At 41.6% G+C, this 22,919-nt stretch overlaps 2 protein-coding genes across 6 annotated transcripts in view; one reads left to right on the top strand and one right to left on the bottom strand.

Moving 5' to 3' along the window:
* Positions 1 to 12,684: 12,684 nt before the first annotated feature.
* CABLES2 (Cdk5 and Abl enzyme substrate 2) overlaps positions 12,685 to 22,919 on the bottom strand; it is a 48,618-nt gene continuing 38,383 nt past the window's right edge. Inside the window, exons 10-12 of one of the 4 annotated variants that reach the window (XR_011972312.1) lie at positions 18,119 to 18,219; positions 16,062 to 16,158; positions 12,685 to 13,107 (exon numbers count right to left, since the gene is read on the bottom strand). Coding sequence is in view for 2 of the 4 variants with exons in the window: in XM_072633353.1 (XP_072489454.1) it covers positions 18,130 to 18,219 (90 nt within the window). In the remaining 2 variants the exon portion in view is untranslated. Of the gene's footprint in view, positions 13,108 to 16,061; positions 16,159 to 16,399; positions 18,220 to 22,919 lie in introns of those variants that run through there. The other 3 variants (XR_011972311.1, XM_072633353.1, XM_072633352.1) reach the window with 3 other exon arrangements.
* On the top strand, positions 19,092 to 22,786 carry RPS21 (ribosomal protein S21). 2 transcript variants are annotated; one of them, XM_072633356.1, is made up of 6 exons: positions 19,092 to 19,412; positions 19,667 to 19,733; positions 19,888 to 19,951; positions 21,844 to 21,915; positions 22,584 to 22,639; positions 22,730 to 22,786. In XM_072633356.1, the coding sequence occupies exons 2-6, from the start codon at positions 19,684 to 19,686 to the stop codon at positions 22,737 to 22,739; spliced, it is 252 nt and encodes an 83-aa protein (XP_072489457.1). In that variant the 5' UTR covers positions 19,092 to 19,412; positions 19,667 to 19,683; the 3' UTR covers positions 22,740 to 22,786. The 2 variants fall into 2 exon arrangements, with proteins under 2 accessions (XP_072489457.1, XP_072489456.1); XM_072633355.1 differs by having other exon boundaries at positions 19,405 to 19,571.

Here is a 22,919-nt window from a genome sequence, read left to right as displayed (position 1 = left end):
AAATACAATGGTCTGTGCCGGGGGCCTCTCTTTGCTTACTGGCTTTCCCTGACCTTAATACTGATGATTGTATTGACCACAGCTGGCCCAGACCTTGCAGTGGGGGGTGGGGTGGGGCTGAGGAGTGAGCCTGCCCACTCCTTCTGGTTGGACACAATTGGCATAAGCAGAGCGGCAGCTTCTGTCTGCTCATGTGCCTTCTTGCCAGGGTCAACAAGTTTCCACTCTGAATTCTGAGCCCTGGAATGCAGGGACCAGCCTGGCTGGAAAGACTCACAAGTGGATTTGGGAATCACTCCAGCTGCAATAGGTTTAATGTCTTAAGAAGGGGTGTGATGTTGGGCCCTTTCCCAAGAGTAGAGAGAGTAGTAGGGAGTCTGGCAGTTCACCTCAATACCTGGATAGTCTACCTAGAGAATCAGGGGCTCTTAGATTTGTAGGATTGTAGAGGATAAAGCTAGGACCAATGGTTGGCAATTACAGAGAAGTATATTTTGGCCATATAAAAGAAATAACATCCTCTCTGAGGTTTCTGAAAATAGAACGGGACTGTTTCATCAGGTAGTAGGCTCTCCATCACTGCAAGTGTTCACCAGATGGTTTTCTTCTGCCACTTCTATCATACCCTGAGCAAGGCTGGGAACATAGTAGGTACTTTCTTGATACTTAGGAGATTCTTATAACAGGAAGAGACCTGCGTCACATGGTCTAACACATACCAGAACAGGAATCAACTCAGCAAGTGGGCATCTGACTTCCGCTTAGATACCTCCAGGGATGGGGAAACCATTACCTTATAATGCAGTGCATTCCGCTTTTGAACCATCCTAATTATTAAGAATTTTTTGTTAGTTGGTTTTTACTTTAAGCCTCAATCTGCATCTCTGCAACTTCTATCTATTGGTCCTAATCCTATTCTCAAGGAACTAGCAAAACAAATCTAATTGCCCTTTGACATTGGACTTGAAGCTGGCCACCACTGCATCCTTTCCTCCATTTCCTAAATTTTCTCTTCTCTAGGTATTCTCATTTCCTTCAACAGAGACTCACAGAGCTCAGTGTCCAGTGTTCTCACCACCATTCCGCTAGTCTCCTCTGGGTGTATCCCAGCATACTTTTCTTCTTTCCAAAATATAGTACTTAGAAATGAATACAATATTCTAAGTATGGCTACACTGGCACAGAAATGGTGGATTCTCGTGGCTTGGAGGTCTTCAAGTAGGGTCTAGAAGACCACCTATCAGGTATGGATCCTTTCCAGGTCAGGGTGGGACTAGAATCTCACTAGATAATCAGCATAGCCCTTTTAGACTCTCAAAGTCTGGCATTTTGTGTGACTACAGTGGGACTGTTGCCTCCCCTCTACTGCACATTATGTCTCTGTTCAGGCAGATTTGTATATTGGGCGTTTTTGGCTGCCATGACTAAAACTGAGTTTGCTGTCCTCTATATTACTCCCTACCAACTAACTTTTTTTCTTTTTATGAGGTTTGTTTAGTCACATATTTTTCATCTTGTTTTTTGCAGAGGATTTAAAAAGCTGAAATGCATTTTTGGACCTATTTCTCTTGCTTCTATACCTTCCAGTAGGTCTTCCAGAGACTGTGCCACGAAGGACCTTTGGAAATGGATCCAGGACCAGCTTGTCCTGATGGATAAGACAGAGCAAAAAGAAGTGCCTCTGTTAAGTACTGGAAGGGGGAAGGGTATATATCTAGGTGGCCACAGACCTGACACTGCTTCCTCTTCTTATTGATGTATCCTTTACACAGGTCATCATCTCATGAGGGGCCCAGGCCACCCCCACTTCACTCCCCAACCAACTCGGAGGACTTCATCTCCTCACTAGTAGCCTCATGTGGGTACCCTCTTCTCTTCCAGTTTCCCTTTACGTGTATTCCCCATTAGAATGTGACCATTTGTGACCATTTCCCTGACATTTGTGTCCCAACCCAATACTAAGCAGAGTATCTGCCACATTTGGTATATCAGAGTATCTGGTCCTGGATGGCTAGGTGGGGCAGTGGCTAGCCTGAAGCCAGGAAGTCCTGAGTTTAAATCCAACCTCAGACACTTACTAGCTGTGTGATCCTGGGCAAGTCACTTAATCCTGTTTATTTCAGTTTCCTTATCTGTAAAAAATTAACTGGAGAAGGAAATGGCAAAACACTCCAGTGTGACTGCCATGAAAACCCCAAGTGTGGTCATGAAGAGTCCGATATCACAACAGCACCTCTTGCACCAGGGATTGTAATCAAATTTACCGTTGCTTTTGGGGAAAATGTGTCAATCGACTACCCTGGCCAGGCCACAACTCTGCTACATTCTGTATCTGTTGTCTTCTCTTCTTAGAATGTAATCTCCTTGAAGACAAGGAGACTCTCTGTCTCTCTCTGTCTCTCTCTGTCTCTCTTTCTCTGTCTCTCTTCCTTTCTGTCTCTCTCTCTCTGTCTGTCTTTCTCTAGCTGTCTCTCTCTTTCTTTCTTTTTCTCTCTCTCTGTAATTTTATTCCCAGTGATTTAGCACAATGCCGATAGACAATGAACATGTACTTTCTTTTCTTATTTATTAATTACTTTATATTTATCCCTATTAAATTTCATAAAGTTAGATTCAATCCATTGTTTTTTTGAGATCTTTTTTGGATCCTGATTTGGTCATGCTACATGTTAGCTATCCTTTCCAGCTTATATGTTGATCTGAGTTAGACAGCTGAATTTGGGCAGCATCACTAATGGTAACAGTTGCTGGGTGTCCACACATCTCATTCTTTTTTTTTCAATTTTCTCTTTCCTTTTCTCCTTTTCTTTTTCTCTCTTCCTCCTTCTATATCCCCATCCTCCCTGCATTTCCTTCCCTTTTCCCCCAGCTGATGCCTTTGCCCTGTCAGTGCTTCCCTGTGAGCTACTTCTCAAGACTAGTCTATACCTTGGGCTAACACAGTTCCTGACCAGCAGTCAGTATATCAAGGTCTAATAGGGAGATTGGAAAAGCTGAGATAAAAAAGTCCAACAGTATCAGTAGATCCTGTGTCCCAATACACATAAACACCCCAAAGCAGCCCACGGCCAAAAGCCTGCTGTGAAGAGCCTACTGTAAGGACTGCCTGCTCTTTCTGAGCCAACCTGGAGAACAGGCAGTGTCTGCTCCCTTCTGGAGGAGTCTGGAATTGAAGTTAGCTTCCTCAGTTTTTGTAACCCATGTTTTAGCCTTTCCAGATGTGACATTCTCCTATTAAATGTTCCTGGGTTTCCCAGCCTGGAGGGTAAAAATCTAGAACCTTAAAAAAAGGAAAAAGTGTCAGTCATCAAATGGAAGGTCAGTGTGGGTATTCCCTCAATGGATATAGACCATATCCCTTCTGTGCCTTACTAGATGGATAGTCTTTATAAGTTTCAGTGGCTAAAAAATCGATTGAGATAGGCTAGTCCTTGATCTTTCACTGAACTTATACTTGAAGCTTGTCCAGCCTGGTAGGCCCTGCCAGACCTCATGCTCCACTAGCATAGCCTTTGAGGAGCTGGGGTCACCTCCACAATTAGGCATTCGAAATGGATTTTTGAAGAGGTAATGAAAATCACGTTATTGTAAATCTGTAGCCAGAAATCCCCTGACTCTTCAGAGAAGGAAAGCTAGAGGCCACATGTGGGAATAATGTGACCAGGGGAGTATGGAAAAGTGGTATTGACGGTGAGGAGAAGCAAAGGGTCCCTTGGCCACTGAATGTCAAGGGTTGACTTACCTACAGAAGAGGCATGGCTCCCCCAACAACTTTTGGCTGAAGTCTAAGGGCTGAACTGCTGACCCAATGACCAATTCAGCCTGATGTTCTACCCACTTGAGACTGACATTTTCTGAATACCACATTTGGGCTAATGGAAGCTTGGGGTAATGTGCCAAGAGATGGTGTCTGGTGCTGTTTGCTAGCTCCGGGATGTCCTGCCAAACAGCCTGCCAGGAAGGAGGCAGCTGGTTTGGCTGCTGAAGGGGAAGCAGGCCCTGAGCCAGTAAACCCAGTGAGGATGGTTCTCTGGATCCACATGGTGGCTGATAAAAAGATTGCAGGGAGAAGCAAGCCTGGGTCTGTTTGAGGGCCACTTGCTACTTTATCCGGGCTGTTGAGAAATGTAGGGTGAACAGTTCACTGTTTTCTCTCTAAATATATAGTATAATATGCTAAACATAGGCTTTATTTTCCTAAAGTACTCTCTTTCACATCATCTTTTTCCCAAAAGTTGTTTGATGATTTGGATCACATGTAAATGTGTTTCTAGTTTTATGTAAATAAAAAAGGTATTCTAGTTTTACGTCAGTTTGAATATCTGGGGAAAAGTTAGCCAAGGTGGATCTTGATTTGCACCATAATTATATGTCTGAAAAGTGCTTTGTAAATAGAATTTGCATAAATATATTCTATTTTAAATGAATAGGCATTTAAGCTTCCTCTTTAAAGCAAAACAACTATAATTATTCACTTTTGTAAAGTGAATAATCACTCCTTAATTTTTATGTTTTATGTGTTAAAATCTAGGTTTGTCAGGTTTTCTTAAAGTTGGGGCACATCTCTGTAGAGTTCGTAGAAGCTTCCCCTTGATACTATAATCATTGTTACCAGCATACAGTGGCTCCATGTCTATAGTGGGTGGATTGTTTAATGTGACCTATAGAAAAGAGTGGACTGCTATGTAGTGCAGTGGAAAGAGCACCAAGCCTGGAGTCAGGAAGACATAAATTCAAGTCCAGATTCAGTCACTTACTAGCTGTGTGACCCTGGTCAAGTCATTTAACCCTGTTTGTCCATTTCCTCACCTGTAAAGTGAGCTGGAGAAGGAAATGACAAACCATTCCAGTATCTTTGCCAAGATAGGCCCCAATGGGATCATGAAGAGTTAGACATGACTAGAAATGATTCATAAACAACAAAATAGAAAGAGTGGTTGTAGCCCAAATATATTTGCTGTATGACCCCGAGCAAGTGGCTTCACCTTCCTTTATCTGTAAAATGGGAAGAGTAATACCTGCCTCTCTGGATTATTGTGAGGACCAAGAGAGATGACATGTAAAGCACTTCGCAAACCTTAAAAAGCTGTATATAAATGCTAATAATAATTATTAATCTAATTATTAGTTCCTATGAGAAACGAGAAATCTTCCCTTGCCTCAAGTTGATCCTCTAGGGAGGAGTTAAAGGGGAAAAGAGGGGCAAAAATTACACAGAATGAAGAAACATGAAAGGGCTGTAGTTCGCTTGAGGAAGGGACTCCCTATGCCGAGGAAATCTTCGACCTTTCAAAGAATGAAAGTTCAGAAAGGAGAAGATCCTTAATACCAGGTCCAGATGTTTCAAAGTCCATACGACTGAAACACACAACATATGTTTGCCCTAGCCCCCAAACAAAACATAGATGTGTTTAAACACAGAGTTTGTATTTATAAACAGTGGGTCTGTAAACATTTGGTGAACTCTCAAAAAATACTGAGCCATTTTTCTTAATAAACATTCATCTCTGTAATCCTTGTCCTCTATCAGATTTAAGTAAAATCATGGGATCATAGATTTAGAACTGGAAGGGACCTCCAAGGTGTTTCAGCCCAACTCTTTCATTTTATGGATAAGGAAACTGAGGTCCAGAGTTTACATGACTTGTTCAAACTCATGCAGGTAGTTAGCAGCAAATTCAGCACATATAAATTTCTGCAGCACAGCACTGCCTCACTGAGAACCATTGAAAACCACAGGCTGTATGTCCATTTGAAAATGTTTATTACTGCTATTTTTTTTTTTGACCCACAGAATGAAATGAATATTGACCCACTGATTAGCAGTGCCTGACGTAATAGGTGGTTAATAAGTGTCCACTGATTGATCAATTGATCTGCAAGGTACCAACTTTTGTCAAAATTAGCCAGCTTCTTTGAAAACTATTGAAAATAGAAAGATAACAAATGTAGGATTTTGATAAGACAAGAAAAAACAAAATAAAACAAAAGATTTTGCTTCATTTAGCCAAGTCATTTCTTGGTTTCAAACAATTGATTATTTGTACTGTGCCCACTATGAGCTCAACATTGTGTAAAATACAATGAAGAAATTTAAGACTTGGTCCCTAATCTCAAGGAATTTACAATCTAGTTGGGGATATAAGACAAACCACAGGAAACAAGAGAGAGCAATACAGGACAGCAGATTGAATCATATGAAGTAAGTCACCTAAGAGGAAGGAATCATCACAGAAGGGAGGGGTCCCTGAGAGTCGAAGTAGTTTTGTTTCATGAAGGAGGTAAGATTTGACCTGGCCTTTGAAGGACAGGCAACATTTGGATGCATGGACAGGAACTAGGAGAATATTCGAAGTTGGAGAAAAAAAAAATGAGAAAAACTTTATTTTATTCATATTTGGCATATCAGTAAAGTATAGATTCTCCCATAAATTTCCTGGACTAAGGAAGTGAAGACTGAGTTTGAAAGCAAAGCTGTGTTGTGTTTAGGATGAGAAAACATAGGGCAACACAAGCAGCTTGAGCAAATTGAGTAGAGGCTGAAAGACACATTTTTCTCCTTCCATCAGTTTGGTAGGAGCTTAAAAAACAAACAAACAAACAAATCCCAAGCCTATCTGTGTCCTATTTTCCTGTCCACCAGGACAGGATGTTGATGGTGTTTTGGAAGACGCTCTCTTTTTTAAATAAGTTAGTTTGATCCCATTTTCTGCAGGCACGTTATTATGAGATCAGAGTGTGTGAGGTGGTAGTGGTGGAGTGCGCAGGTCAGCCAGGAGGCTTCTTTGTGTTTCTCTCTGATAGGACCTGTAGTTCTAGGGTGGAAGATTAAAAGACTTTCCTGTGAACTATCTAGTCACAGCTTAGTTTTATGAATGATTCTGAAGCTCTAAAAATTTAGAACTCTAAAACTCTAAAAAGTTGAACTCAGGATTCAAGTTACCTCATTTTTCTGAACCCTCCCCCCCCCCCCCAATTTCACAGTGACACCTAATGTTACAAAGGACTGGAGAGAAGGCAAGGGGACTCAGGAGTACAAAAGGGCTTTGATTGGTGGGAAGGGGGCACATAAAAGAGTTGATTTAGCAGAGTTGGTGGTGGCAAGGATGGGAAAGGATGAGGGGAGGAGCACAATCTAAAGTAAGAAAAAAGATTCTCTTCTTATCAAAGCCAATGTCAGAAGGTTCTTTTTCCAGGCTGGGGATGGTCTCAAATTCTCATTGCCTCTTGGTTCTCCAGGGAACTGCCCAGAAAGGGCATCATCTTTTAATAGCAAAGCCCTGGAACAGACCTTCTGTTTTAGACTTCATTCAGAGCATCATGGAAAACAAGAATTGGGGAAGAAAAGATCATGAGCTCTTGGCCTCCACCTTGTCCTGTGGACTTGTACATTCATTTTCCCTCTGGCTTCTGGCCATGTGGCTCCACCCTTCTCTAGGGAATTTTAGCCTTTTTAAAAGTAGACTTTTGATGAGAGAATAAAATGACCTGATCCCTCTTCCCCAATTTGTGCTGGGCTTACATGGAGCACAAGATATACCTGTTTACTCCACAAGTACAGAGAGTCCTAATTAATGAGGAGTCTCTCCCCTAAATGTCTTTGATTTTAATAAACTGAATAGTAACTTGAACTCTACCTCTACTCTATTGCCATCCTATTCATCAATATACAACAAGCGTGGTGTGAGACATCAGAGGCTGAGTTTTCTCAGAGCTAAATTTCTAAGAGATGATCCTGATGGGGCCACACAGAAAGCGGGGCCTGTCTCATGCATTGGTACCTCACTACACCAGCTCTAGAAAACTTTTGGTTCAGGGAGGCACAAACTTTGCTCAGCCAGATGAATGTGTATTATTTTCAATTCACTGAAGTGAGATCTCATAGGAAAGAGCAGAGAAATTCAGCTTCTCTGCATCAGATGTTATTTGAGTTTTGCTTTTTTTTATGATGCTGAGTGCTTTCATTTCCAATTAGAGACTTGGGAAATTGAAACTTCTGTCCTTTCTTGAACAATAGTTTACTTCCTGGCGGAAAGCAAGGCTTGATTTGTTTTCCGTTGTTTATTCTTGGCTGATTAGCACTACTTGGAAGCGTCAAAGCTTTCTCTAGGACATCCACATCAGATCTTTCCAAAACTGAACGTGCTGGAAAGAAGATTTTAGCCAACAGCCCTAGAACAGAAGTTAACATGATAAAATTCTTTTATTTGATACAGATATATGGGGTATCTACTGCGGAAAAAGGTACCATGGTCAGTGTGAAGGGGGATACAAGTATAGATAAGATATAGCACCTGCCCTCAAGAAGCTAACACATGACAAGCAGGGCATGGAAAATGGATGCAAGGTGCCAGTTCAGCCCTCTAGACTTTGGTTACTGAAATAGCTTTGGATGCCTTGCTCCTGGCAAGCTTTTCCCCAGAGACTCTCTCGAGTTGGCTCCCTATAACCATGTAAGGGCAGTGTTATCTTATTTCACCTTAGTTCAGTTCATTCCCTTTCTTGGTTTGAGAAGGGAACTATTCTTATCCCTGGGCAGCTAGGGGACATTTTGCCTATCACAAGTCCTTGGCAAAACTATCTTTAAAATACCTCTTTGGAGGAATCTCAGGGAAACTTACTAAGCACTGTTTTTCTCAAGAAAAATTTTGGCCACACTCGGACCTCCTTATTTTTTAGGGAGTCTTAACTTATTTTTTTATTTCAAAAATGACTTTTTTTCCTTTTGTCTAAATACTACTCTAGTTTTCCCCTCTGCCTCCTTCTCTGTTTTTTCTTTCTTTTTCTTAACATATGGTTTTGTGGTTTTCAAATAAATTGAATCTGAAGGATGGGACAGCAGCTCTAGACATGCTGGTTATTTTATAACCTGTGGCCTATTCCCCCCCACTCTGTTCCCACCCACCCAAAACTCTGGACACACACACAGACCAAGTACAGTTCTGGGATACAATTCCAATAGTGTCATCTCCTTTAGGCTCACTCTAGTGACTGACCCCAAGAAAGTAATTTTCTTTTTTTGGCTCATTGTCCTTACCTGGAGTTACTCCAGGAAAAATGTCCAAATATAGCTTATATTTGGCTTGTTTCTAGGTTTTCTCAAATGTGGGCATCAGAGTCCCAGTTCTCATGCAAGAACTGAAGACGGTAATGCATATAAGTAGATCACGTTTTATTTTACCTCACAGAAAATTTGGAATATGCAAAGGGCTCAAATGGACCCAGAAACTGATATAGGAACATATGCAGCACCCAAGTAGCTTATTAGCTTCCTGAACTTGGGGTTGTATTTAGGACGACCTTTTGACATTCTGGTGGATCCCTCGATTTCCCTACATGAAATCCTGCAGGATTAAAGTACCACCTTGTGTTTTGGATTCTCTGCCATCCTCCCAAAAAACAAGCATATTTAGAGGCTTCTAAAGCAAGCACCTTCCCTGGGATCTACACTGTCTGAGTAACTTGCTGGCTTTTCTACTTAAGAAGGATGCTGCTCAGGAACTGCACAGGCAATCTTTTTCAAAGAAACACACTGTACTGGGAAATTTTTGTCTCTCTCTGGCTTTATACCCGAACTCTTCATTTTGGGGTTGTACATAAGACAATCCTAACGGCTGATGCTGCCTAAGAAATTTACCTTTTCTGCTCAAAGGTTGGACTCTGGCATCATACTGGTTAGGGAACTAAAACTCTCCCATCTTCTACCCAAGATTTTGGAATTTCTGAACATTGTCTATGAACTATCCCCTCAGACCAAACAGCCATTTAAAAGTTACCCCTACCATGTGCTTCTTCAAGAAATCTGTCAGTGCCTTAATTGCTATCCCTTGGACTGGAAAAGTCTGCTTTTAGGGTCTGTCCTCAGGTCACTTTAAAGCACATGCAACTTCCAGGTGCCTCTGCTACAAAGCAGCTATTTACTATTCTTGGAGGGAGGAGGGATAGGGACTGAGCACAGGCACAAGTTTCTTTTTCCCTGCGACCAAGCCTACTCTGTAGCATGATGGTATAGCTTCTAAACAGAGAAAAGTGAACAAGAAATAAAAAAGAGAGGTGGTTTGTCAGCTTTCTTTGGGGGCCATGGCCCCATGAAGTTTGTGGTCAACCAGTCAGAATGTGAGAAGATGAGTTACATCTTTCCCTCTCCCTCCAATAATATCTAATTATCACCTTTCACTCTCCTACTCCATCCCTGTCTGCTACTGAGTTCCCAGTCTTTCTTCTTTTGTGTTAGCTGTTGGTCCCTTGGGGGCAGTTATAGTATAACTGTGACCCAGGGACCTCCCACCCCAGTAGCTGCTGTATAGGTACTGTTGGGAAAATCCTTGACACCCTCAACCCACTCTCCACCACCAGATGATGGTGGTGGCAGGTGCCCCTTGGAAAGTTATTTTCAGGGTAGTAAATAACGAACAGCCAACAGAAAACTGCAAGTTCATTCCCTTTCATTTTGAGTGGGACAAAAGGCATTGCATGGAATGATCAGGCCTGCGTGGATTGTGAACTGCCTTGCAGAACTCATTATACTAGCTTTCTTTCCAAATCCTTCTCTATTCTAAACATCTATATTGCACCAAATTTCTAGTCATCCAAGTTGATATAAAGGTAGGGTTGAAATCACCCTAGCCCATTTTAGGCTTGATTCCCTAATTCTAAATTAAGAACATGTCTCAGTCAATCAGTCACTTGGCCCTAAATGAAATGCTAAAACTCCAAACAGGAATGACTGACATTGCACAATAATTGTGTTTGAATGGGCCAAGAAAACTTGGCCATGCCAAAGGGATCATCTACAAATTATCAAGTGAGTTGAGAAGGATTTTATTCCAGAAATGAGAAGGGGCATGGAATTCTAGCTGAACCCATCTGAAAAGAAATCACCTGGGTTGGGGGACAGTGAGGGGGAAGAGATCTCAGCTTCAGTCTGGGCCAGGTTTCCTCTTTCCCTTTTCCCTATCTTTGGCCAGAGGAAGATTTTTCAAGCTTCATAGGGTCTAGAAGATTTTGGACTTCTCATCATTCCATCTGTGTCCTAGTAGCATCTCTAGATCAAGTGATAGCAGTGTCTGCATTGTGAGCCAAGGTTGCAGATTTACAGTACAGTACTTGGGTACCCTACAAATAGCAGAAAAGGACTTCTAACAACCAGAATCTGTGAGTTATACCTTTACTACTTGTGTCCTCTTAAGCTTGAGCCAACTTTCTCTTGAACTCCCTGTGTCACAAACTTGAGGTGGGGATGTTTGGTACCAAATGTTCTTAATTTACCACTTCTGTAAGCATAACATTTCTAAAAACTACTTAAGGCTGGCTGACTAAATCAATTCTTAACTGAAGACCTGGAAATAGGGGAAGCAAACCAGTGAGGCTAAGCCAATGGCATTAGAGAATCATCCCTGAGATGTAGCCATATTCTGAGCATCCAATGTATTGGTGGGAGTGGGTATGAGGATCCTCAGAGCTTATGTGGTCAACATTCTGAATCAGTGTTATTCTCAATTCCTCATTCTTATATATATTCACAGCAATTGTCAAATCTTGTCATTTCCAGCTCAACTATATCTCTTACATCTGCCTCTTCTCTCATTTCACAAAACCACCACTCTATTTAAGGTCTTCATCACCTCTCTCTTGCACTTGCAATGACTTCTTAATTGCTATCCTTACCTCAAGTCCTTCCCCCTCTTCAATCCACCTGCCATGAAGCTGCCAAAGAGATTTTCCTAAAATGAAGGTATGATCATGTCACACCTCCTACTCAGTAAACTTCACTGGAACCTTATTGATTCTAGGATAAAGTATAAATTCCTTTGTGTGCCATTTAATCCCCCTAACAACCTGATTCCAATCTATCTTTCTAGCCTTATTATACATTATTTTCCTTCCTACATTTCATGGTACTGGCAAACTGGCTTCCTTCCTGTTCCTTATGCTCACACAAAACCAACTAACACATTTAAACATGAATAGGAAATTAAGATTTGATATCATCCGTTCAGCAGAACCACATCGAGAAAGAATGGATTTATATTGAAAATTTTCTGTGGAGTTGAAATCAGTGACATTTACCTTCACTTGCTGTTTTTGCATTATGTATAGTGAATAGCTTTGTATAGAGAGACATGACTCCTGCTGATAAGCTAGTATGTTCACTGGCTGTTACGACCTATTATCTGATTTTTGTATTGTGTATCTTTCAATAAAAATGTCTTGAAAAAGAAATTCATCTGGGGACTAGCTACACTGGTCTAATTAAATGAATAATTAATTACTAACAAGCAATTATTATTTAAAGTTATCCCCCAGGGCATACAAGGGATTTTAAAAAAATAATGAAGCATATTCAGCCACAATATTCTCACTAAAAATATTATAGCTAACAATATTCAAGAGAGAACAAAAAGGTTTTGGTACCGTCATTAAATGGCAGAAAAGAAAGGGGACAATAGGGTAGTGGAGGAGATAAGAAAGAAGGGGAGGGGAGGAGAGGAGAAAACTTTTTTCTCCCAAGAGTAATTCCCTTCCGGAGTCCAGGTTCCTCCGTTATTTCCAGCTCCAGGGTTGCATTCACTTACCTGAACTCCCTGAATCTGTCCAGGGTTTAGCTTTCTAAAGTCCTAGAATGGCATGTCCAATTTTTGCTCTTTCAATAAGCAAATACATATACATGTATACACACACATACATACTATCAAATAAAGACATTCATTCTTTATAAAGAGATCTGGTTATTGACAGTCTATTACTTTCGTCTTTGCTTTCTGTGAGTATATCATTATGGTGGTGGTGGTGAGAACAAAATTCATCCCTCTTTACATACATAATACATTAGTAGAGTAAATACTTTATAAATAAATGCACATATATCGTGGATTTGTTTGCATATGATGCCCCATAGAATATGATACTCTAGGAGAATACAAAGAGGGATACATTTCTAGACAAGAGTCTATTCTCTAGAATCCTAGCTAGCAAATTATCTTAAAGCCAGCTTTGACCATTGAGAATTGATGAGGAGTTCTGTGTCCTCTCATCAAAGTATGAGCAGGCGGCTTATACTGACACGGGGAGAAGTCCTTCAAACGCTTCCAGTCAAAGGCCTCCATCCTGTAATGTGATCAAATGATTAGGGAATTAATCATAATAATACCTAATATTTATTTAGTGTTTTAAGGTTTTCAAAACTCTTTACAAATATCTCATTTGATTCCCATAAAAACCCTGAGAGACTTGTTGTTGCTCAGTCATGTCTAACTCTTCAAGACCCCATTTGGGGTTTTCATGGTAAAGATACTGGAGTGATTTGTCATTTCCTTCTCCGGTTCATTTGACAGATGAGGAAACAGGGTTAAGTGACTTGCCCAGGGTCACATAGCTAGTAAATGTTGGAGGTCAGATGTGAACTCAGGAAGATGAGTCTTCCTGACTTCAGGGCCAGCACTCTTATCAACTGTGCTATTTAGCTGCCTTAACCCTGAGAGATAGGTGCTATTATTAGCAGTATTTTACAGATGGGAAAATTGAGGCAAACAGAGGTTAAGTGACTTGCCCAGGGTCAGTAAGTGTGTGAGGCTGGATTTGAACTCAAGTCTTCTAGACACAGCACTCTGTACATTGTTTCATCTAGCTGCCTTACAGATTCAGCAAATTTAGATAGTGATATATTTTAGTACCCCCCCCAAAATCCCAAACAAATAAACCTCAACACTAGGAATTCTTCCAAAAATATATATCACTATCTAAAGTAGATGTTAGAGAAAGTAATAATGAAAAATAACAATAATAGCTTCCTTGTATATAAATGTTTTACAAATTATAATATGGTTAATGTATTTTACCTCATTTGACCCTCTCATAGGATCAAAAATAAAGCAGGTAGTATTATTACTTCAGTTCTATCTGTCTGGTTGCTAATTCTCTGTTGGATTAAGTGTACCCTTGGGCTCTGTCCTAGGTTCTTCTCTCTCTATTTTTCAGTGATCCCATAAATTCCCATCGATCCAATTACCATCTCTCTGCAAATTACTCCTACATTATATCCAGTAGAAGTTTTTCTCTAGAACTCCACTTTTGCATCATTTAACTCTCTATTGTATGTCTCTAGTTGATGACATTTCAAACTCAATGTGTCTAAAATAATCCATTATCTCTCCTCTCTTCCTAAGTTCCAGGTTCTGTTGAGGGCACTACCATCCTTCCAAACAAGCAGGTGCACAGTATCGAGTCATCCTTGACACCCTTGACATCCTCTCACTCATCCTTCATATCCACTTCCACTGGGCACTAGCATTAGGTCAGAAAAGCTTCTTGCAGAAGGTGAAATGTCAGCCAGAGCTTGAAGGTAACAGAAAAACCAGGAGAAGGAAGATGAGGAGAGAGAGCATTCCAGGTATGAAAGTCAGTGGAGCACCTGCAAGGAACATCTAGGAGGCAATTGCCACTGACTCATAAGGTATGTGGACGAGAGGAAGGTGTGAAAAGACTAGAAAGGTAGGAAGCAGCCAAACATGAAGGGCTTTAAAAATCAAACAGAGGATTTCATATTTTATCTTCACATTACATTTATATATAACATGTTTAATATTCATGTTATATTTATATCATCTTTCTCTGTCATTGGGTATTCTGTCCTGGAGCAGTGGGCTTATCTCCTCAGACCATAGCATAAGAGGTGGAATGATCTCAGAAGCTATCTAGTCAAAAACCCTCATTTTAGAGATGAAGAAATGGAGTCATTAAAAGATTTGCTCAGGGTCATAAAGGCACTAAATAGCAGAGTTGGGATTTTAAACCAGGTCTCTGAGTCCAAATGGAGTGTTCTTTTCACATACAAACTGCCTTCCATTTTGAGCTTCCTCTTTTTCATAATAGAACTTTATAAACCCAAACCAACCCTTTTTGCTTTTTCTCCACTTGCCGGCTTCACCATATTTTGATCTTTAATACTTGACACAATTCTTGAAGGACTATGTCAATCTCTACAGTCAACCTTCTTTAACTGTTCTTGCTTACATATTCTGTACTTATTTTTTAAATCTAAACTGGCTGGTGAATCACCTGTGTCTCCATAAAGTTCTTTAGGCAATTCCCTGAAAGGTGTTGAAGAGAAAAGGGTGCATTTTACAGAGAGGTAACACAGTTTATGTGACTACACTGAGGTGGGAGATGGCATTTTAAGTTTAGGGGAACAACTAGTAGTTCAGTTTGGTTGGAACATAGAGCATGGGAAAAGGAGTAATGTGAAATATAGTGGAAAGGTAGATTCGAGTCAAATTATGGAAAGCCTGGAATGGTAAGTTTTTACTTTATCCTAGGGACAATAGAGAGCCATTGTAGGCTTTTGAGTAGGAAAGTACAAGAACAAGCCTTTGCCATGAGAATATTATTTTGGTAACCATACAGGGAATGGATTTGAGGTGGGGGGGAGAGACTTAAGATGGGTAGACCAATTAGAAGTTATATATTACAATAGTCTAGGCAAGAGATCACAAGGTCATAGGTCCAGACAGAGCCAGAAGGGCTTCAGAGATCATCTGCTCCAGCTTCCTCATCTTATAGATGAACAAACTGAGGCTTTGGGAGGTAAAGTGTCTTACCTGATGTCACACAGATTCAGGAACAAATATTTATTACTATTTAATACACATTTTTTCAAAATAAAATTTAAATTCAGTAAACATTTATGAAAACACTCAGTATGTATATGGTGGGGACAGCTAGGTGGTACAGTAAATAGAGCACCAGCCCTGGAATCATGAGGACCTGAGTTCAAATCCCACCTCAGACATTTACTAGTTGTGTGACCCTGGGCAAGTTACTTAACCTTGCTTGCTTCCATGGCCTCATCTGTAAAATAAGCTGGAGAAGTTAAATGGCAAAGCACTCCAGCACCCTTGTCAAGAAAACTCCGAATGGCATCATGAAAGGCTGGACAGGACTAATTAACAACAATGATAACAACATGCACATGGTAATGTGGAACAGTGTCTGTTTTTTGCTCTCCTGTGTCTCCCTAGTGCCTAGCACACAGTAGCTGCTTAATAAATGCTTGTTGCCCTTACCCTTTCTTGAGAACTGGGACTGGTGACTCGTTGACATGGCTTAGAGATTCAAAGATAAAACCAGCGTAGCCTCCAGTCTAGTAGAGATGACTGGGCCCTTAATGTGAGACAGTGAGACAGTAGGAAGATTACACAACTTAATCTAGTCCATAGAGAGGAAAAGAGAAGAGAGGATGAACCAGAGGGCCCCTGGAAATATATATTTAGAGAACAAAAAGGAGTTCATGGGATTTAGAACTGGAACAAACCTTATAGGTCATCTTGCTCAACCCTTTCATTTAAAGAATTATAAATGTGGTAAAATCAGTAAGAGTAAACAAATAGACAAAAAACTAGGGTGAATGTTATCCTAAACCTTAGGCTTTAATAAGAGAAAATCAAACAAATTGACCAACAAGTAGTTGGTTGGTTGGTTGGTTGTTATCCATCATTCTCAAAAAGGACAAAAATGACATTACTATGTTGGGGTGAAGGTACAGGGTGTGTGACTGTGACTGATCAGACCAATACAAACTCAGAAGGCTCTGCCACAGATTGGGCACAAATGGTCCACAGGAACATTTGGAGTGCAGATGACTAAATTTGCACATCTTATATTTCTTTTGAGCTATGTCAATTCTACTTTCCTCATAGAGTATAGTGTCTTCTTTAATGTGGGTATACCATGCTAGGTGGTCCTGTGCCAGATCTTCCATGGCTCACAATCAATTCCAAAGTTCATCAGAGAGAACTTGAGAGTGTTCTCATATCCCTTCATTTGACCTCCCTGTGAGTGCTTGCCTTGTGTGAATTCTCTGTAAAATACTCTTTTAGGCAAATGTACCTTTGGCATTCAAACAATGTGACTAGAGTTGTGCTCTCTGCAGTAGAGTTTAAATGGTTGGCAGTTTAGCTTGAGAAAGGACCTCAGTGACCAGTACCTTATCTTGCCAAGTTATCTTCAGAATTTTCCTAATTCAAATGGAAGCAATACAGTTTCCTGGCATGGTGCTGGTATACTGTTCAGGTTTTACAGGCATACAGCAATGAGGTCAGCACAACGGCTCTGTAGACCTTCACTTTGATAGGCAGTCTAATACCTCTTTTCTCCCACACTTTCCTTCAGAGTCTCCCAAATACTGAACTATCTCTGGCAATGCACACAGTCATCCTCATCATCTATATGAACATCCTTGGAAAGTATACTGCCAAGGAAAGTGAACTTAACTACAGCATTCAAAAATAAACAAGTAATTAAGGAAAATGCTTTTCTTCAGTGACTTGTATTCTCAACATCTAGTACAGAGCCTCGAGCATATTTGACTCAATAAGTGTTGATTTGGACAGTCTTTTTTTAGGAGAGTCCTAGGTTCTGTCACCTTTGTGATTGTTTTATTTCCTTCTTTTCTTTAAAATACACACACACACACACACACACACACACAATCTCCCAAATCCTTTATTTTATAGATGAGGAAATTGAGACTAATCTCTCCCTCCTCCATTCTATGGTTCATCCAAATTGACCTCTCTGTTCTTCACACATAAATCCCATCTTCCATGTCTGTGCCTTTGCATTGTCCATTCCACCCCTGCCCTACAGTGCCTTCTTCTTCATCTCTATTTCATAGAATCCCTCACTTCCTTCAAGAGTGAGCTCAAGTAAGATCTTCTACAGGAAGCCTTTCACCCTAGCTACTAGCACCTTCCCCAACCATCTCCTATTTATTTTTTATATGCTTACAAATGAGGTGTATGATGTGTTCAAAGAAGACTAGCACCTCTGGTATGAGGGCATGCCAGGTCCTTTTCAAGGGTACTCATCCACTTTTGGTGTCCACCCTTTACTCAACTCCACCTGTGGCTCCAAGAAACTGGAACACACTCAGCAGCCACCCAATGGGTAAAACCATCTTGGCAGATGGGTTAAACCAGGTTGAGAGTAACCAAGAGGCCTCAAACCTGTCAGTGAGTTAAGAGGATATCTACCCTAAGCATATGATGATTTCCAGAATAGGCTTATGAGGACAATTTGTTCCAACATCCATGAAGGCAGCTGAAGCAGGTCTGTGGAGTACCTGAAGCTTAGTCAGACATCAAAGATGTTAAGACCATCCACTGCATCCAGGGCCATCACCAGTTGTCCTGATTTTTGTTCAGCCACTGAACTTTGAAGATTCTGGAAGGGAGAGTGAGACGGGGACAACTTTGAGAAACTCTGTCTCATATTTGAATCCAATTCACACACAAGTCATGACATCATCTCCTGATATCTCTGATCTTCTTTGAAAGGAAGAACAGTGACACATACATATACACATGTGTATGTATAAATACATACATACATACATATACACACACTTATATATGCACACAATCACACTTGTCTCCCTTTGAGAGCAAAGAAGCTTTTCTTTCCCCCTTTGTATCCTCAGCAATTAGTACAAGTGCTTGGGACATAAGTATTTAATATATTCTTTGGTCTCATTTTCTGTAACTGTAAAACGAGGGGGTCGGATATGATGATCTGTAAGGAACCTTTCTTTCCAGCTTTAAATTTATGATTTTTGGAGACACGGAGAGGTGAAGAGCCTAGTCAGAGGTCAGTAGTAGCCAGGATTCACACTCGGGTCCTCTCCTAACATCAGCGCTCTTCCCCAAGGCACCACGCTTCTTGTGCCACTCCAACCAGCTGGTGAATGAACAAACCTATGAGGATTCGCCATCCAGAGTCCACCGGGTGGTGGCCGCTGGGGCCAGATGTAGTCCCTCTGAGAACACTTTTGTGGGCTGTGTGAACATCCTTCACTACGGGGGAGGTGGGGTGCAGAGGAGGGGGATGAAGTCCATTGGGATGCGCCACTCAGGGATCTGCAGACAGCTGGGGGATGTAAGTTTCACTGCAGGATAGGAGGCTGAAGGTGTGTGTGGGGGAGGGGTGGGGGGGGGAAGATACCACTCACAGAAGATGCGGGGAGCGCGGGTCCAGGAATGTACCATTAATGAATACTGGGGGTGAGAACGTCCTCTGGGTAAGTACCACTCGGTCGCACGTGGGACAAAGTGGAATATACGCCACTTACAGGGCATGGGAAGTAATTCAGCAGGAGACCCAAGAGACGTTCAGGATGATTTGTTTTATTCCTGTTTGGTAAAAGACAGAAGAAAAGAACCCTTTGCAGCCCCCCTGGAGGAAGAGAAGGTGGGAGGGGAAAGAGGGAAGCGATTCGGACACAGTGCGCAGACTCAATACTCCGCCGCCGCATTGTGCCCCGGAAGTATTTCCTGAGATCCCGCCTCCGACATCTCTTAGCCGTGCTTGGGGAAGTGCCGCCTCCTTTTTCTCTTCCGCCGCTTTCGAGTTTGCACCCGGTAAGAATTTTCTTTGCTCCCCCGGTAACCCTCTACGCTCCCCCGACGCCCCGCGATCATTTCTGAGCTCCAGGGTCCAGGCTCAGTGTCCAGGGGTGCGGTTCAGCCGCCGGCTCCTGGGCCCGGCGGTGTCCGGGCGGCTCGGAATCGGTCCTCGTGGTCGGTCTGAGAAGGGAGTAGGAGGAGGAGGAGGAGGAGGGCGGGAGGCGCCGACCCTGAGCCTGCTCCCTCTGCTCACTGGCTGCCTTCCGCAGGGCCTTCACCTTCCGACATGCAGAACGACGCCGGCGAGTTCGTGGATCTGTACGTGCCGCGGAAATGGTGAGCAAGGGCGGCTGCTGCTGCGCCCCCCGTGCCCGGGCCCCGGCTCCGACCCCCGCCCTGAGGGAGGACCCCCCCCCCGGCCCACGCGCACCCCAACCTTCCCCACCCCCCACCTCCCGAGCGTCCCTGACTCGGACCCTTCTCCCCGCAGCTCTGCGAGCAACAGGATCATCGGGGCCAAGGACCACGCGTCCATCCAGATGAACGTGGCCGAGGTGAGCGCCGCCCGGGCCGACGAGGCCCGCCTGGGAGCGTCCGGCCTCGGCCTGGGCAGGAGGGAACGGGGGCTGGGCCCGGGGCGGCCGGGGTTAGTTAGCCTTCGGTGCAGCGCTGCACGGTTTGCCAAGCGCACGGCGTGTTGTTTGGGCCTCCGGGCGAACAGCTCCGAAGTGCGTGCTGTCATCCCCATTCTACGGGTCAGGGAACTCGAGCCGCCCAGAGCAGGCTTCTTGTTTAAAGTCACAGTCAACGCGGCATCCAGAACCGGACAGGTCCACCGGCCTCTCAGCTTCTTGGAGTTTGAATCTTTAATCCCTTGACACGTCGGAAACTAGATACAGATAGATGGGTTAGAAGCCAGGCCATTGGGAAGTTCCTACTTCATGTTAGAAATGAGTACCTTTAGTGTAGTAAGGTACACCGGGATGGAGACCTGCTGTAGCATGAAAAGCCCAGAAATTGGGGATGGGCCTTCAGTGAGTAAAAGCTTGAATGATGATCTATGGAGATTCAGCCTCCATAAGAAGGTGAATAAAGCTCTGGAAAGACATTTCATCTGAAGTGCAGTGTAAGAGTTTTCTTTGCATAGTATAATGCTGAATCATTACCATTCCTTGTCAAGCAATAATATACTAATTATTAGAAACCCCGTGTGCTGCAGCAAACCTAGGTACGGATAGTTGGGTGGACTTTTTCCAAATATTGAATGAGGTGTTTTTTCCATAGATAGCTTATAAAAATAGAAATAATTTTTTTTAATTGAAACACCCAATGCAGCTAAGATTAGGAGGGAAGGAGAAAACTGGGAATTTCTGCAACTGGTGTCTGATAAAGGCCTCATTTCTAAAATATATAGAGAACTGAGTCAAATGTACAAGAATACACGTCATTTCCTGATTGATAAATGATGAAGGGATATGAACAGATAGTTTTCAGAGGAATAAATTAAAGCTGTCTATAGTCAGGAAAAAAATGCTCTAAATCACTTCATTAGAGAGATGCCAATCAAAACAACTCAGATACCACGTCACACGGATCAGATTGGATGGGAAGATGATAAATGTTGGAGGTGTGGGAGAGTTGGAACACTAATTCATTGTTGGTGGAACTGTGAGCTGATCTAACAATTCTGGAGAGCAATTTGGAGCTATGCCCAAAGGGCTACAAAAATATGCATACCCTTTGACCCAGGAATAGCGCTTCTGGTATTGTATCCCAAAGAGATCATAAAAATGGGAAAGGGTCCCACATGTACAAAAATATTTATAGCAGCTCTCTTTGTGGTGGCCAAGAACTGGAAATCAACGGGATGCCCATCAGTTGGGGAACAGCTGAACAAGTTTTGGTATATGAATGTAATGGAATACTATTGTGCTATAAGAAATGATAAACAGGAAGACTTCAGAGAGGTCTGGAAGGACATATGTGAACTGATGCTGAGCGAAAAGAGCAGAACCAGGAGAACTTTGTACACAGTAACAACCACAGTGTGTGAGGAATTTTCCTGGTAGACTCAGTCCTTCACTGCAGTGCAAGGATTTAAAAAAATTTCCAATGGACTTTTGAGGCAAAATGCCTTCCACATCCAGAGAAAGAACTATGGAATTTGATTGCAGAATGAAGGAGACCATTTACTTTTGTGTTATGTTTTGTTTTATGGTTTCTTCCATTCATTTTAATTCTTCTATGTTGCATGATTAAGGTGAAAATGTATTTAATAGGAATGTATGTGTAAAACCTATATAAAATTGTATGCCATCTCAGGGAGTAGGGAGGGAAGGGAAAAAATATAAGATGTATGGAAGTGATTGTAGAATATTGAAAACAAAATAATTTAATTAAAACTCCCCTCCCCCCCAAAAAGTGAACCATACTTATTTTCTTTTAGGTTGACAAGGTTACAGGCAGATTCAATGGCCAGTTTAAAACTTATGCAATTTGTGGAGCAATTCGTAGAATGGTGAGTATTTTTTCTCTTAAAGTAGGTGACAAATTTGAGAACATTAGTAAGTACATGAGAGAATAGAGGAGAATTGTAACTTGAATAACCGTCCAATAGCTGGTCAGTTATCTAATTTTGCCTTCTTGATTAAAGAAAAAGACATAAGATGGAGGACAGAGTAGCTGTTGTAAACTACTTGGTTTACTGTGTAGAAGAGGAACTGAATAAAGAACAAATAAGCACCTTTTAGTATGATGTAAAGAAAAGTTTGCTTAATTTGAGTTGTCCAAAAGTAGAATGAGTTGTTGGGGAACTGCCTAAGCAGATTACATGATGGAGAGGAGATTTCTAGTTAGGTATGGTTTGAATTAGTTAAAATTAGATCGGATTAAATCTTGTCATTTTAACAAAAAAAGCACAAAGCTATTTGTCCTGCAGCTCTATCCAAAACACTTAGATTGGGTTGCCAGATATCCAGTGCTCTTTTCCTCTAGGAAGTCTAGGATACTAACTGCCCACTTCACATATAAAGCATTTTGCAGTACTGTCCCCACTTTGTTGTGAGGTTTAACTTGTTCATAATCTCATTTCTGGAAAAAGATAACTGAAAAATTCAACTGAAACTTTTTAAAATCCTATAGCAAATTCAGTATCATAAAGCTAATTCAAACTAACCTTTATTTAAGGGGGAATCTGATGATTCTATTCTCCGGCTGGCAAAAAATGATGGTATTGTTTCAAAGTAAGTAGATCTTGTTACACTTGCATATACCCTTTATTATTTTTTCTAGGTTTCATTGTTTTCAATAATTTTTCTTCTTGTTCCCTGTAGGAACTTCTAATTGAAGAAATCTTGTGGAAAATGTCTTAATAAATCAGAAAAACAGTATTGTGTATTGATTCATTTGTATGTTTAATAGTTTCCTGAGTTCAGCACTAAAGTAAAGGGACTTTAGCATTAACTCTGTTTCTACTGTTAGCCATCCCAGTTACCACCTCGAGTACAGAGAACAGGTTTTTCC

The sequence above is a fragment of the Notamacropus eugenii genome, chromosome 1, assembly GCF_028372415.1.
Source record: "Notamacropus eugenii isolate mMacEug1 chromosome 1, mMacEug1.pri_v2, whole genome shotgun sequence".
Taxonomy (NCBI): domain Eukaryota; kingdom Metazoa; phylum Chordata; class Mammalia; order Diprotodontia; family Macropodidae; genus Notamacropus; species Notamacropus eugenii.
This window is presented reverse-complemented; position numbering and strand designations above follow the sequence as displayed.